At 40.4% G+C, this 16,970-nt stretch overlaps 1 protein-coding gene across 1 annotated transcript in view; it reads right to left on the bottom strand.

Annotated features, from left to right (window-relative positions):
- The window catches only part of ADAMTS18 (ADAM metallopeptidase with thrombospondin type 1 motif 18), a 77,641-nt gene that overhangs the window by 39,224 nt on the left and 21,447 nt on the right, over positions 1-16,970 (bottom strand). The window contains exons 4-9 of the mRNA XM_054640593.2: positions 10,262-10,535; positions 6,374-6,573; positions 5,562-5,645; positions 4,536-4,695; positions 3,890-3,995; positions 703-840 (exon numbers count right to left, since the gene is read on the bottom strand). Coding sequence (XP_054496568.1) covers positions 703-840; positions 3,890-3,995; positions 4,536-4,695; positions 5,562-5,645; positions 6,374-6,573; positions 10,262-10,535 — 962 coding nt within the window. The remainder of the gene's footprint in view (positions 1-702; positions 841-3,889; positions 3,996-4,535; positions 4,696-5,561; positions 5,646-6,373; positions 6,574-10,261; positions 10,536-16,970) is intronic.

Below are 16,970 nucleotides of genomic sequence, written 5' to 3'. Positions count from 1 at the left end.
CACTCTAAGGAATTAATGTCTAAAATGCCTGTGTTGCTCTTGCTCAAAATACCTTCTACACATTTTTTAGTATTTCTATATAATCTACCCATGAATGACAAAAAAAAAAGGGAAAGATTAATATAATCATGAATTAAACAGTGATTGAAGAACAGTTCTTCTAAAGGCATCACTGAGTAATGACAACACACTGGGAAAAAACCTGACAACCTTCCCTTTCTCCTTTTTAGTTTCTTCCAAAAACAGGATGTGAAAAATGTAAAATGGCCTTTACTCGTGACATGAGCTAGATCAGGAGAGAAACTCCAGTGAGAAAGGCCACTGATGTTAATTCACATTTTGTAATGACTTTGGTACCACTGTGTCTGCCTTCTTTCGTGTACACTTCCTATTCATTCTCTAATAAACCCAGCTGCTGACAGGAATGCCTGGGAAAGAATGACATGCCAGTCATTACTGCAGGGTATTCCTGGAGGGTGAAACTCCTGCTTTTGAAACAAGGCAGGACAAAAAAGCCCTTCCAGGCCACACCACCTCACTGGTGCAGCAGCCCAAGCCTGTGGGCTCACACACTGCAAGGGTCTGAGCACATTTTAAGGCAGGAGAATTCACACTTCAGTAATTTTTATGCTGTTCAAGAATTCAAGCCCAGTTACTAAAGCTGCATTCCCGGGCACTGGCCCAGATTTACATCTGACCTACCTGAGAAATTTGTTGAGATACTGCCTGCTGCACACAGACCAAGAAAACACTCCATTGTTTCCAGTGAGTGTGGGAGACATAATATTTCCCTCAGCTTTTCTACAAGCATTTCCTTCTCCATCGTGAATCATCCCAAAGCTGGAAAGAGAACCAGGTGGGAGAGAGAAAGTCTAGATTAAACAGAAGCAAGAAAAAATATGGGGGAAAAGAAACACTTTCTGGGTAACAGCTCTGTGCTTGAACTCCACAGGGAAGGTGGAGTTCATCCCGTTCATTCCAAAGGGATGAAAACTTACGCACCATAAAAATTTGCGTTGGAATAAATTCCAATTAGCAGCAATTTTTGTCATCACACACTGATGGGAAAGGATGGTCAGGCTCCAAGGAAGAGCCACACTGGTGCTGCACAGGGAGCCAGTGACAGGACCCTGCACAGAGGAGCTGCAGCCTGTGCCCAAGGTTTCCCAGTTTACCCATTTCCCAAAGCAGAACCGTTCCATGGTGGGGTGGATGGACACCACAGATCTTGTGTTCAGCCACACTTGTCCTTTGCTAGGGATCTGTCAGCTTAAAACCTGCACAGCAGTGTGAGCCTGTCTCTGCAGGGACAATGCCTGCTGACATGAATCTTGTGGAGATCACAATCCAGGGAAACACCAACCACAGGAATGTGCTTTACACACCATAACTGCCTTCCTGAGCAGAGGGCAGAGCTACAGAGCTCCATCTGTAGCAAAGGAAATGGGTGGGAATGAATAGAATACAGAAGTATGAATACAAAAACATTATTATTTTTTCTAATTTTAGCCACTAACTTGCTATATTATCTCAGGCAAATCACATTGGTTTCCTCACCTTTGTTATACAGTGTCATTTTGTCTAGACTGGAACTGTTTAATGGGAATAGTGCCTCTTACTGGGAAAACTGCCTCTTATAGGGTGTTTTGCTCAGTCTGAGCATCAGGAGGCCCTGCTTTCACTAGGAGAGGTTAGGATGATATAAAAAATAATAAGCAATAATAAAAAAATCACATTATAATTACATATTATAGAGATTTTATTGATGTAATAAAGCTAATTTTTAGAGGTTTTCCTTTCCCTGTTCTGATTTTACTGACTATATGGGACATCTGTGAATTTCAATGTGTTTGGGATAGAAATTTCATCATCTGTTACTTCAATATTGTAGAACACTGGCAACTTTATAAATGTAATCTGTGCATGTGCAGGGAATATCTCATTTACTGGACTCAAGCCTCTCCTGCTATAAATCATTACAGGCTCATCAGAGTTACTGCATGTGTTGCCACCAGCTGAGGCTCCAAACTTCCTAAAATATATGGCTCTTCCTATAAATGGACAAAAAAAGTACCAATTGAGCCAGTGTTTAAGAACCCTTCATAAAATACTGTGTTCTCCTGCACTGCAGCCAGAGAATCCCCAGTTTATATCCCACTGACACAATGGGCTCTGAACACCCAGAGGAGTTGTTAAGGTATCAGGTAAAAACACAAACTTTAGAAAATCATTAAAATGTCTAACAAAACAGTAAAATGTCTAACCACTGAAGCTTTCAGTGGATCACAGAGTGTGTGATATTCCCCCCTGTAAAACCTTTGGTTAATACATTCACAGTGGACCTCAGCACCCCCAGAGCTGTCACAGTTTTTTTCCTTCCAAGAATCTCTGTATCACAGAAACCAACTTCTGTTGTCTTACATCACATTTCAGGTAGTCTCAGGACCATGAACATGACAAATGATCATAAAGACATTTTGTGTCTGGCACAGGCTTTTCCCAAAAGATAAGAAGCATTTTATTAGGAGCATAAAAGTATACCAAGAAAAGGTGGAATAATATGTGAATCAAAGGCAGTGGTGAAAAAGGAAAAAAAAAATTCCAATTTGACTTTCTCAAAGCAAATGAGAAGAAATAAAAAAGGAAGATAACATCAAGAGACTAAATGGGATAATTCTTGAAAAATAAGCTATGGGCCTGATTCTCTCCTAATGCTGATTGAAGGGCATTAAAAATGTACTGAGGTCAGTGAAACTGCATTAGCTTGACAGGAGGATCACACAATATTCACATTACATATCTGGTTCTTTGAATGCTTTGGCACAATTCCCACAGGCCTCAGTGGCAGCTGGATTACTCTTTAATTCCTTGCTTCCCTTCAGATGCACAGAAACCTGTGAAAGGGTCACTCGTGTAGACATTAGGTCATAGTGTGCACTGCAGAGCATATCAGTGCAATGAAAACTGAATAGTCCTGAAGCAGTCAGGCAGAATGGGAAGGCTTCATGCCTTGACCAATCAGCAGAATGCAGCACCACTGCTTTCCAAACGTTTTCTGTGTATTTATGTTGCTGTAAAATAAAGACCTTTTAACTAAGCCTTGATGTTAGGTTTGTCCCACACAGAGAAACTCTGCTTCTCTACTCCCAGTGGGGAGACAGACTCCAGCTTGAACTGTGCTAAACTGGAAATCAAAACCATGCACAAAGTTGTGGAAAGGTAATTCAAAATTATTGGGAGAAAAAACCAGCAGAACAAAACCTGATCACCTTGTTTAGATTTAATGCAACAATCTGAAGAATAGCTGAAGCTCCACAAAAGATTATTACTGGTTTTGTATGAGAGACACCATGTTCTAAGAAAATTACAGTCTTTCTACAGTAGAAAACAAATGGAAATCCAATGGACATAAATACAGAAAGGCAGAAACCATTACAAAGGTGGGTTTTACCTAAATCACTCATTAAACAGGTAGAGAGAACAAAGGACAGGTTGAAAGTGTTTTATGAAACACTGGATTTTCTGGGAAAAAGAGATCTCCAAGAGACTCAGAGAGATCACCTCTCCAGTGAAGCTGCAGTAACCTGCAGCACCCCCTCTCTTTTTGGAGCAACCAAAGGGATACCAGAATGGATTTGTCTACCAGAATATGGGAGCAGTGTGGGAATCTCAAAGGTATTAAAGAGGACTGGCTTGTTCTGAGACCAGCAGAACACCACTGGTGACCAGCCACCAGCTGGGTGGAACCCTGCTCACTACCACTCCTTGGGCTTCCAAATGATTTATATTTAGAATGTGCCAATCCAAATGATGTATCTTTAACTGATTTATATTAAATAGGCTATGTTTCCATTCACTTACATATTTGTTTAGAGAAGAAGAAACTTACTTGTGTCCAGATTCATGAGCAATTGTAAAAGCCAGTCCAAGGCCTGTGTCTTCATTAATGGTGCAGCTGCGGTATTTGCTGCACATGCCACTGATGGGTGCAAATCCTGGAGGAATGGAAGGAAGGAAGCAGTAAAATAGCTTGTTCCTCTACAGAATTCCAAATTCACATATCATCTGCACTGGTCCTAATAAGCCAGTTTATTTTGGCACATGGAGACACTTGTCTACTCCATCAGGTTTATCATGGAGGAATTACAGCAGACTTTTATTTGACAATTAAGGAACTCCTATATAAAAAGTATAAATCAAATCTGACCTCTCCAACTACACTTTATTTGTAAAAATTATTCTCCCCCCAACCCACCCCACCATGCCTTTACTGCTCTCCAATTAGGGAGGAATCCCATGCAAAAAAAAGGGAAGCAGTCACAAAAAGAAAATAAAAATAGAGTGGCTCAGATATATTCTCAAAATCAAAAATATTCCTTGAAGAGGTGACAATCCAAAAATAATACTGTCCTGTCCTCTTCAAGAAGACCAACAGCAAGGCACACAATGTGCAAAAATGGACTCTGTGTTTGAAGCCAGCTCAGCTCCTGCTGTGGGCAGGCCCAGGTCTCCCAGCCCATGGTTTGGTGTCACACCTAAAGTGTCACAGGGCTCGTTCTTCCAGGAGCAGATGTCAAAGCCTGTCAGGAGGATGGCGTGGTCGTGGCGCTTCCCGTTCTTCCCAACCAGGGCAGACTGCCACTGGCAGAAGCTGTTCAGGGACTGGTCAGCGTGGTGGTTGATCAACAACCCACCCTGCAGGGAGGGATGGACACACAGACACTCAGACAAGGTGTTTCCAGCAGCGCGTGAGACAGGAGATTGAAAGAGTAACAGCTGCTTAGGGAAAAGGGAGTTAATATTTCATATTTGTTCCACATCAGCTTGTGTATTCCCATGTTAACTGTCAGTGATGACTGAGTCAGCTGATGAGGGAATCTCTTACAACTGTAAAACAAAACTGGGCCTCTCCCCAGAAACACAGATATTTCCAAAGCTGGTGGCTGGAATTAGTGTACAAATATATTTGATTCCTGAGAATGATGAACACCAAGCCATATTCAATATTGTGATTATAATGCATTGTAATTGCTGGGGAAGAAGAGTATTATCCAAGTAGCTCAACCCTTCACAAGTTTCTTTTCAGCAAAAGAGATTTTTGTCTTTTTTTGTCTCAGCACCGTTGACACAAGAATGGGCTCTGCTCCCACCTTTTGTTACATGTTTTCTTCAGTTTGGGACTTCTGACTCCTTGCCACTTCTGATCACCACACATTGGAAAGCCCAGTTCAAAATTATTCCATTTATTTAAATACTCATTAAATAGATTTCTCATTCCGGCCATTTCTCCTCAAGGAAATGCTAGAAAATGTTAGGTTTTATCCTACTGGAAGCATTTCAATGTTTCTAAAGAATATTTATATGAAATGAAGAATTTAGAATCAAGACCCAAGAAGCAGTGAAAAGTGGAAAGTGTCATTTTGGAGATTTTGGCCATTTAAATCTTCTTCTCACACTCTGTGCCTTAAGAAACCTCCCTGCACACAATGTGGGAGCACCCAATGCTCCCAATGAACAGCAGCAAATTAAGTAGCTCAGACAAAAATTCTGACACGACTTACAGGCTCGTGTTCCAAAAGAAGCAGGCTCACAACAATAATGTTTATATCACTTCCAATTGTTCCATCCTTAAACAGACTAGAGACCTGCAATGATTATTGGAGAGGAAATATCACCTACATGCATAATTCCTTTTTAATAGATTAAACATATGTACTGAGTTCTTACCTTGGACTTCAATTTTCAGTACTAACTTATGGAGTTAGAAACCTTGTAGGATTAATCCAAAAGAGCTCAAACCAGAACAATTATGCCCCAAACTATACTTAGTCAAAAATCTTCTATTGACTTCAATGGGCTTTGATCTGTTCTTGCTCTCCTGGATCAAGTGTAATTAAGGCCAAAGTTCAAGCTCAAGTTTTGCAGCACAAAAGTAAAGAGCAAGGCCATGCAGGAAAACATATTTCTAGTCAAATGATATCAATTTTATAGAAATATATTTGTGCTTTCTCAAATAAGTGTTTCTAGGAGATGTGAGATGAAACAGATAAAGCTTCATGATATTAAATAAAAGTGTCAATTTCAGAGTATCTGCCTTTTTTGTACTACACAGGAAGTATTTTAAAATTTAACATTTTAAATACTTCCTAATCATTTTTCTTTACTCTACAGAACTGCTGCCAGAGCTGTGATGTTCTAAAGATGTGTATTTAAAGGCTTTTTGATAATAGTACTACATTAGATGAGGCTTGAAGAAAGCCTTGCATGAGGTGTCTCTGCTCTTTTTGTTATCAGTATTTGTCCAATGAAAGATCCCACTCTGACACACCAATATTCCCCAGAGAAAAGGCACCTCAGTGACACCCCACCTTACCATGTTCATGACTGTTAAGATATAGGTTGTTACATTTTCCTTGCCATGTTTCTCCAACATTTTTTTATCCGCCACAACAAGGGTTTCGACATTCAGACTTCCATTTTTCTGAATTTTAGCAGATGATCTTTTAAACCTCGCAGAAGTCCCATACTCATCTGAGCGAATGTAGGTCTCTTCTGTGGGTGGCTTGGGTGCATCTAAAAGGAAATAAAACTGTTTTGGAAAGAGTTCAGATCACCCATGAACAGTTTCATCAAAAAATGAAGTATCACAGGTTTAAAGCCTTAGATTATTTTTATAGCATGTGATTTAATACTTCTGGCTGAGTTCTTCCATATTTATTAAAAAAGACCTGATTCATTCCTGAGGGAAGGACTGCTACAGGGAGAGAAGGAAATGGGAGAACCACATTTGTATTCAATAAGCAGTTTAAAATAAGGAATTAATCTAATAAAATGGTAGCATCTGTGCAAAAAAATACAACAGAATTTTTAGCAGAGTATCTGCATTTTTCCTGTCCTTTTGATAACTTCCTGAGGTGTTTGGCATGTGCTACTTACAAAGCAGTTGGCAAAAAAGTGCTTTCCACAACAGATGTCCATGGGCAGTACAGAAATCAGATACACACCACAAGTAAATTCCTGCCAGCCTGATATTGGGACTGACATTGGCCTTCCATGCCAAACTGCCAGGAGATTATTCCTGCTGGGAATGTATTTATAGAGTCAGGCAACACCAAGAATGGCTTGACAACAGGCAGTGCACATCCCAGTTCTAGGGAGCATTTTCTCTCTCTGTGCTGGTGCAGCACGGGCAGTGGCACAGCTGGAGAGTGGTTTCTGCTCCAGTTCTTCAGGGAACCAGGAATCGGGAAAAGAAATCCATTTCCCACATCCTACAGTGCTCCTGCTATCCCTCCACAGGTTCTTCTGCATCAACCTACACTGCCTTTGCATCAAGAATTAACTCAAAGGCCACTTTAACAAACTCTTTGGATAATAATGTTTTTTTTTTTTTTTTGACACAGGATGTAACAAGACAAATGAGGGAGCCGCAGGTAATGAAAAAAACCCTGCCTGTTCCTCATCAGAAATTTATTCCAGAGAGCTAAAGCAGACCCTACTTTCTACCCTGCAAAACTGGGGAATCAAGAACCACAGAATGCACAACAGTGGTCTGCTTTCAAGAACTCAGCATTCTGATGTGCATTTAGCATACAAAGGATCAGGTTATGGTGGTTTTCAAGTGTATCACTCATTGTACACAACCATCCTTTACAAGCTCAAAGAACTTTTCTGTTCTGGAAGCACATCAAGACACAAGGACAGGCCTCACCCAAGAGGGAAGGGCTCAGTTCAAGGCACATCAGTGCCCAGGTACTGTTTTGAAGGCAATACAGCTCCAGTGCTTTGGACATACATATCCATGAGCAGAGACATTTTGCTCTTGAATATATCCAGGAGCAGAGAAGTTTTGCTCTTGAATTTACTTCATTGCTACTCAGAAAACCTAAGCAGCAGCAGTTTCATGCATGTTTTACTAACTACAGTCTAGTTAACTCTCATGATCTAAAAGCATTTAGGTTGTGACTAAGAGCTTGGAAGATGATTAACTGGCTTTTCTAGTGCTTACAAAGTCTCTGCACATGAAATTTTAAAAGATGATACGTACAAGTTGATGGGACAAGTTATTTTTATGACACCCAAGTGGCAATGTACTCTTTCCTCTTAGTGCTCAGCAAGCTTGATTTCATTCTTAGGTTGGGATAAATTAACCCTGACTAGGCAGGGTTAATAGCAGAGGACCCCCTTTTGTCAGCCTGAATTCTCCATCCCTATGTTCATTCAACCTGAAACTTTATTCCAGGTGACCAGATTGAATTTCACTGAAAATTTCAAATTTATATGACTCCAGATCTCAGAATAAGACCAGGAAAAAAATGTAAAAACTTAAAAAGAGGGAAAAAAAAGGCAAGAAGAAAAAAAGTACCAAATACTCATAGAAAAAGGGTTCTCTTTACTGGGGTAGTTTCCTCTTCATCCTGTATTTTCCTCTACTCAATTAAACAATGGCATGTGATTTTATTTGTATTTCATTCGGTGAACATGAGATTGATTTGTTCTATAAATTAACCATGACTGGGTCTGGAAATAAGTTGTTATTTTTTAGAACTCCTTCCTTACTTTCAAAAAGTTACAGGTATGAACTGCACAAAATGAAAGATCACAGGGTGTGAAAAGAAAGAATTTTGTGGGTAAGGTACTTAAATGCCATCTTGCTGAATCAGATCCTAAGAGTGTGTCTGGCATCAAGTTCCTAAACAATGATGTGTAAATCACTTTTACTAAATTCATCATAGTCGGATGCTAACTGCATGTTCTTTATTTAACATAAAATCTGCTTGAATATGCAGCTAAGGGCTCATAGCTGTAAGTGAAATTATTGAATAAATAGATATACATGTAGACTTACAAAAGCACAAAGTATTTTAAAGAAAATTCAGTTTCTCAATTACATTCCCAGAATCACTGGTTACTTCTGACCTCTCCTGTGTCTGTGACCCAATTATAAGACAAGAATAACAATAATATCTTCTCACATCCCAGGAGGTCATACAAATACAGTGTTCAAAATGCTCTCCTCTATTATAGGGATAAGCACTGTGTAAAAGCTCAAGAGGACGTGGATAATTCTCATTTTGGACAAGCAGTCACAGGAGGAGCAGTAAACAAAGCACACACTCACAGTGGACAATCCAAACAAAATGGGCCAGTGTGGAGCAGGGGAGATAAGAGAGCACCATCAGCCCTGCTCTGCAGCAGGAAAACCAGACAGGAGGGAAATGGAGGATGTAATGAGGCGGTTTGGGATTGCAGTAGAAGGCAAATGTTTACAGGTTGAATCACAGGCTTGTGCATTTGGCAATTGAGGGTTGGCTTTTAAACCTGGGGGGGAGGATCTCTGAAATTTTAACAAGCCATTTGTTTTCAGCCCTCAGTCTCAGCCAGCCACCTTCCCACTAACTCCTTTCTCATTCCTTCCCTTCTATTTATTTTTTCCTTCTTCCTTACACACCTTTGGAAAAGGAAGCTGCTCATTTTCTCAGAACTTCTGTAGGAAGTTGGAAGAATATAAGCAGACTCAGGCACTGTTTTCAATACTGTTTGCAGTCCTGGAAACCCTCATTAAGAAACTCAGCTCAGAAGCTGATCAGCTTTCAAAAAGACTCAACTGAATGCTAAAAGTACAGATATAAGGTCCAAGGGGGCTCTAAAATGTTCTGCAATTTGAAGGCCTAATGAAGGACTCAGAATGGATCTTGGCAGGATAATATATTTCAATATATTTTTAAAGACATGGCTCCAAAATCTTATTTAAACAATTTACATGGGTGGTTCTTTTTGAAGATCTCAGTTGCTGAAAATTTCATTATCAAATGGTGAGTTCTGAAAGACTTTTTCTCTATCCTCTCAGAAATTAATGATTTTGAAGCTTTTTTTCTCCATCTTCAAGCCTAATTAATTTTCTATCCCCAGTCTAACAGAGAGAAGTTCAGGGACTTGGCATCCATCACTGTGCAGAACTGCTTACTGAAAACTATGTCCATGTTAAAAAAAAAATCACCACTGGGATCTTTTAATCTAGGCAAAGCACACAAAAACTAAACAGTGATTCTGATGGCTTAATAAAAGAGGTGGTTCTATGAACTTAGAGCAAAACTCAAGTTTCTCATATGTGTTTCATGTTAGAAATATATAACTTAAAGTTATTACTCCTCCATCCCAAAGGGATGTGAGGAGATATGAAGCACTCCTTGGGACCACCACAGGACCCAGCCTGAAACAGCCACTACCTCAAGAAAGGAGAGAAAGTTTCCTTACATACATTTCTTGCGCCGTCCACAAAAATGCTGCTTTTGGAACCTTCCGTGGCGGTACCCGCTGGGGCGCGCGGGGTGCGCGCGCGTCCTGCGCCGGCCCCGGGGGGAGGATTTGGGATGGGGCCGGGCTGGGGGCCCGTGCACCTGCCCCTCTGCAGTCCTCTTGTACAGCACGTGCGGGTGGTGCCCGGCGGGGGACGTGTAGTTGTGCTCCCGGGCCAGGCGCTGAGGTAACGGGGAGATCAGGAACTCCATCTGCCGCGTCCGTATCAAACCCGACTGCAAAGAGACACGGCACCACGCATTAGAGGGGAGGCTGTCAGCTCACAGCCTCTGACCTTCTGCAAGGCCCACACTGAGCACAACGTGCACCTTGGCACTGCTTAGCTACTCAAGTCACAGAATATTCAAGTTATGATCTGGATATTCTTCCCATTTAAATATGCATCGTTTCCTTTTGGAGATGACCATGTTTCCCATTTGGAAAAACACAAACCAGAGAGATTGTGGGATGAGGTAGTGATTAAAACCTTGACAGATGTGCAGCACAGCACCTTCACACAATAGCATGGATAGTTTCATATGCAATATTAACCCATTCTTCATAGTACAGGTTTGTACTATGTACACATAAAAAGGAAACGCTTTTGGAAAACACAGCTTCTCATAGGTGCACATATCATAGAAGAAAATATTTGAATTAAGCTTCACAGCTTTTTCACAACAAGGTATTACCAAACAGGAGTCCCAGATTTAAGGGCATTCCAAGTAGAAAATGACATTACAGGTCAGCAGAACAAAGCTGAAGCATCCGAACATTTAAGGACCATCATTCAGTAATCAACTCCCTGCAATTTAATCATAATTTAAACACAATGTAAAATGTATACCCTCCTACAAGGGAAAGCTAATCAGTAAAGGCAAGTATCTGATTGTTTTCCTTCTTGGATCTCTGAAAGACACAAGTATGGGAAAACTACACTGTAGTTTTCACATAGGATCTGTGCATAAAACTGCACATGTGATGAAGTGTTTCCAGGATCAGGGCCAGGGAAATGTGGGTGGCACTGAGGAAGTATTTCCATGCAGCTCATTAATCAGTTATGATTTTATTTCATTTCTTGGTTTTGTAAAACATGTTGTAATAAACACCCTTTTTTACCAAGTCAAAAACCAAAAAGAAGTTTCATCAGGTAATTCTATTACATTATATACGTAATACTAGATACAGATTTTTGGTTTGGATCAGTGAGGCTCTACCATGTGCCAACACCCTCCTGCCAAAACTGACATCCCACGAGAACTACATATCTCTTAGGCTTCAGAAAAATATGTGCAGACAAACAAATGTCAATTGCAAACCATCTTGCCCCACATCTTGAGTCCTCCAAGACCATGATTCCAACCTCCTTCCTCAAAAATATCTTTGAAAATGCAGACATGCCACATGTATCACCTCTTCCCTTCTGAAATGGATGTTCTTCTTCAGAGCAACCTCCCAGGGCCTGAATGCCATGGGTATGACAAGGAGAGCAGTTTGGATGCCTAATGTAAGCACTGTATTTTTAAAGGATTTGTGGAATTTTCTGTGCTTTAAGAACTGTTTCCCAAGAGGAAAACTCAACACAGTGAAAAGCAAGTGAAAATTGAAAGTTACATACGAATCCTCACAGCTTTAACCATTAACTAAACCAATGCAGAAACTGATTTTAAGTCTATTCCAGATGGAAAGATTTATCAAAGATCTACAGGTCCTCCACAGAGGACAGACTACAGTCATCTACTCCACTCTTTTCTGCTGATCCAAATCAAAGGCAGCTTTGCAGTACTCCCCAGTATAAGCACCTTTCACAGGGACCCAGATGCTCACAATGTCACACTGTGATCTCAGTTTTGGCAATAGAAGAGATTCCACACTATGAACTGAGAGGGTCTAATTTCCTTCTGAAATATAATAATAATAATAATAATAATAATAATAATAATAATAATAATAATAATAATAATAATAATAAACCCCACACAAATTATATTCTGATACACAATTTCCCCATTCTCCTCTCTTCAACATGAATTCATAATTATGTATCTCAGCCTGTATCTACTTAACATTCTAAGAGAAGGTTAAAGTTGCCTCCATCAATAAAAGACAGGTTTTAAATAATTGACAGGAATTTAACTCGCCTGCTCACTGCAATAAGTTGGCATATTTCAAATGTCAGATCACATTTGGTCATGACAAAGTACTTTCCTGTAGGGAAGATGACCAATATTTTAATCCTTATGATGTGTGTCATCACACAATTTACAAATGGTTCTGAGAGACAATCTTTATCTCCAATGCACTGATAATTGGGCACTGCTAAGAGATTTTTTTTTCAAGCTGGAAAACAGAAATGTAGTGAATCTGGTTCTTATTTCCCCATTTTAAAGGCTTCCACATCTGAAATTATTCCTATAGGATTCATTTTGTAAATGATTCGAACCATATGGAAAAAAAGGGGGTTCTACATTTTCCTGTAAGAAACTGCCCCTGATGCACATGAAGTCTCAGCCCCAAACATCATTTCTATATTTAACATTATAAGGGTGGATTGAGAATTCCTGGTTGTGGGGGAAGAAGTGACTGAATTCTGGGCCCTGCTTGTATTTTGCTGTACCTTTACAGAGGCAATAGCTGACTGAGTGCCTTGCAAATGTAGTCACTTTTTTCCAACAAAAATGATCTTAAATCTCCAATAAGACATTTTTCCTTTGGGTTTTACATCAAACTCATCCTCCAAGTTGAAAAATGCTGTGTGAATGAAAGATACCTTCTTTTTGATAACATCCAGTTTTATGAAGTTGTGAAGTTGTCAAGAAGAAAGGAGAAGTGCCACAGAGCAGTCTGGACACTCATTCAATCACACACCATTTGCCATTTTTTCCAGGCATGGGATGGTTTCAAGCATTCACATTGAATTAATCACTTTGGGAATTCCAAAGCAATGCAGAGAATGCTGACCTGGTTTCAGACAGAGCTGCAGTCCTCTGGAGCACTGCAAAGCGGGCAGTGCCACAACAGCTGCCAGGTACTTTTCCTGCAGGTTCTGAAATTGTAGTGTTGGGTGAAGCAAAGTTGGCCAATTGCTCCACTGTGCTGGCTGGCACACATGCCGGCTGAGAAATGCCATGGCACAGAGGCAGGAGATTCATCTTTTCATTCTTTTTCATCTTCATTCAGAGGCACAGATTCATCTTTTCTAGCTTTACACCAAGAAGGAATTCCAGTTTTTGAAGGCCAGATTTTGGTTACTGTGTACTACTGGGTATGCTGGGAATTTTTTTTCTACAAATGCATGAAACATCTCCATAATTGTGAGTTAGATTCAATGTATTCATCCAGCTCAAATACTGTCAAAACTGACGTGGAAATTTTTGCATTGGGTTTTCTGCTTTAGCTTTATGCATTACATGTGATTTTCCCTGAATCAAGGATGACTTTCCATTAACCTCGATGGGTTCAGGACACAATGAGGAGAAGGTCAGATAGGTCAAAATTCCATTTTTATTTCAGATTCTCTGCAATTATAACACCAAGAGAGGAAGCAGGATGACAAAATCTAACATTCTTGTAAGTCTAGACAACACAGCATGAAAAAGGCCAGGGACTCCTGTCTATTCCTTCTGTATCCCACTGTGGCTATCACTAATAATAGCAATAATTGTGAGAATATGGTGGGAAGGAACACCCAAGAGATTGCTCAGTTGGAATTAGCTGTTTTCTTCTTCCCTCACAACACATATTTGCTATTCTTCTGGAAGGGATATTCCATGCCATTGGAAAGAAAATGGAAAGACAAAAGTTGACCTGTGTGGTTAGCAAATAATTTTGAATCAATAATTTAGAGGAACTTGCAGTTTTTTTGTGGAAAAGTTGAGAAGAGATAAAAAGGCAACATTCCTCCTCCTCTTATTATTTGTTATGAAATGTTTGCTTAGCTCTGGGCGAAAGGAATTTTCAGATCCAATACACCTCTGTGAAATTCCTCAGTATCTGGCTGTAATCACCAAAGTAAGGAAATTGTTCTGTTTTCTTGACGTGTTTCAAAAGGAAGAAGAATTTCAAAATGAGATTTGGACAAGGGCAATGACAACATGGTATCTACTTCAAGGATTTTTTAATTGAACATGGACTATAAATTGAAAAATAAGGAGAATTTGTTTAAACCACTGAAAAAGATAATCTTAACTATACAAAATCAGGTAGATTTTCCACTGATTTTCAATCCACAAGGAAGAATTTTCAGAGTCACTATTATATCTGTCTCTAACACATCTCATTGGCAGAGGCTGCTCCCATTTGCTCCCCTGTGTTCTTAGACTGGGAGCGGAGCCTTTGGCAGCTTACCAGCCTGTAAACCTAATTCACTGTGGGGTTTCAGCATCTCCAGAAAAAAACAGACCCTCCATAAAAAGCAGATCAATGACAGTGAGTGAAGGATTTGCAGAACTCCTACTTCTCTCCCATAATTTCACAAAGCTGAGAGCTGACAATCCTCACTCCAGACTGGAAAGGCCTTGTGTCTGAGGGTTCTCTGTTCTCATACAAGGCACTTTGATTGCATGCTAATTAAACTGAAGGCAACAGCTTTATGCATATTAAAGTTAGAGGAGTTTCAGAAACTAGATGCAAACAATGAGGTAAAAGCCTAACAAAATTAAATTGAGAATTAAAACAGATGAATAATTGAACTTCAGTGTCTCTCCTAAACGTAACTACTTAATACTGACTGATGTAAAGTTAAATTACAGTTTGCACAAGAACAAGAGTATCTCAACTAAACAAGGTATGAAAAAGCATGCACATATTTCCTAAGGAATACTGCTCATACCCAGAATGCTTTATTCAGTGTTAGGAGCACATACATAAAATAAGGTGTTAAAAAACCCACTGTGTCTTAACTAAAACAATGGCCAAAGAAATCCATGAAATCTATACTATTATGTGGATGTGAGCGTGCTCAAGGTGAAAAATCACTAAAAGGGAAGAGTTAAATGTCATTTCACACCCATTAAAATAGTTCCAAATATTCATGAAAAGTTTTAAAAGACTTGACAAAAGGCCAACTGAAATTGGCATAAAGCTTTCCACAGACTTCAGTGGACATTGATCCAAGACTTCTGTTATTTCCCAACTGTCCCGCTCCTAAAAAAACCCAAATCATTGATTCAAACACATCCCAAAAAGAATTACAGAACGTGAAGTACAGAGACATAAAGTACAGTCTAAGATCTACTTAAAACACATAAAAATGTAAACTAACAACTTCCCTGAAAAACAAAGACTAAGGAGAGCAGATGACCTATGAACTATGGTTGCTGGTTATTTAAAACCATCTGAGGCCAAAGATTCCTAGAAATCTAATATGCACATCACAGTGTGGTTGGGGCCATCTCATGTTACAGCATCCTGGAGTCTTTGCTCATTCACTTTGCAGAGAGAAAACTCATGAAATCACCTTACCTGCAGCTAATTTTCATCCAGCTCTTGTTTCCTGCTCCGATGCTCTGTTAATTCTTCAGTGCTTTGGCACCACAAAGGAAACACAAAAGGCCCAGCTCTGTCACCAGAGCTTTCCATTGCTGGAGGAGAGACTGCCCTCACTCAGCTGTCCCACCTGGGGTTCTGCCTGCCAGACCATTTCCCACATGGAACCAAGGGCAGCTTGCAAGCCCAAAGAGGGTGTGGCAGAGACCCAGAGAACATGAAGCTGTTCATACAGCTTAGAGCTCCCTGACAACAGCCAGAAGCTGCCTTCTGGCCAAGACTGGTCTCTGGAATGGGGCAGATGTCCATTTTTAAACACCAACATACAGCAGCACGTGCTAGAAGGGGACAGAGGTCTCCCTTTAAGTCCCATAACTCTGCTCAGGCTCCACCCCAGACCCAGGGGAGGTGAGGGAGGCCATTCCCTTGGCTTTCATGAGCACATCATGGCAATGCCCTCACCAAGCACAGAAACCACCCTGGTGTTTGCCACCATCCCTCTGCTCCTGCCTGGAACACACACTTGCCAGAGCAAGGCAGCCCAGCTCAGGAGCCACAGGTCTGCCCAGAGCCTGGCTTTGAGAGAAGCACAGCACAACTTCCACGTTGGACACAGCTCAACATCCACGTTGTGCTGAGCATTTCATAACAGTGAGTTCAGGGCAGCAGGGATTTCAGAAACACTTCAAATGTCCCCAGGGAGAAACCCATGAGGAGGTGGCAGTCCCCGTGCACCAGCAGAGACTAAAGCCTGCCAAGACAGCAAGGAAAGTGCCAGCTACCTTTCTTTTCAAGGTTCTGGGTTAAGCCTTGAAAATGTGGTGAATGTATCATTTTCTCACTTATGCCAAAGAATCCCAGGAAGAATAAAGTCCTGTTAAGTTTGCCAAGATCCATCTTACGAATTCCTCTTTCCTCCAAAGCAAGGGTGTTCAACCAATACCATCACAAGGCTGCTCAGAGAACTCCTGCATCATGTAAGCAGTTTAAATAATAAATGATTGTTTCTTTAGGGAATGTGTAATGAAGTAGACTCACCTCTTGGGATGGGTTAAGTTGGTAGTCTGAAAAATATGTGAGACTATAACCTTACTACAGTCATAAGCAAAACTACTTCCAAGAATTCTAGCCAGCAGGATAGTACAGCCTGACCTGGAACTGCAGATACCTGATAGCACTGACTG

The sequence above is a fragment of the Agelaius phoeniceus genome, chromosome 12, assembly GCF_051311805.1.
Source record: "Agelaius phoeniceus isolate bAgePho1 chromosome 12, bAgePho1.hap1, whole genome shotgun sequence".
In the NCBI taxonomy this organism is placed as follows: Eukaryota; Metazoa; Chordata; class Aves; order Passeriformes; family Icteridae; genus Agelaius; species Agelaius phoeniceus.
This window is presented reverse-complemented; position numbering and strand designations above follow the sequence as displayed.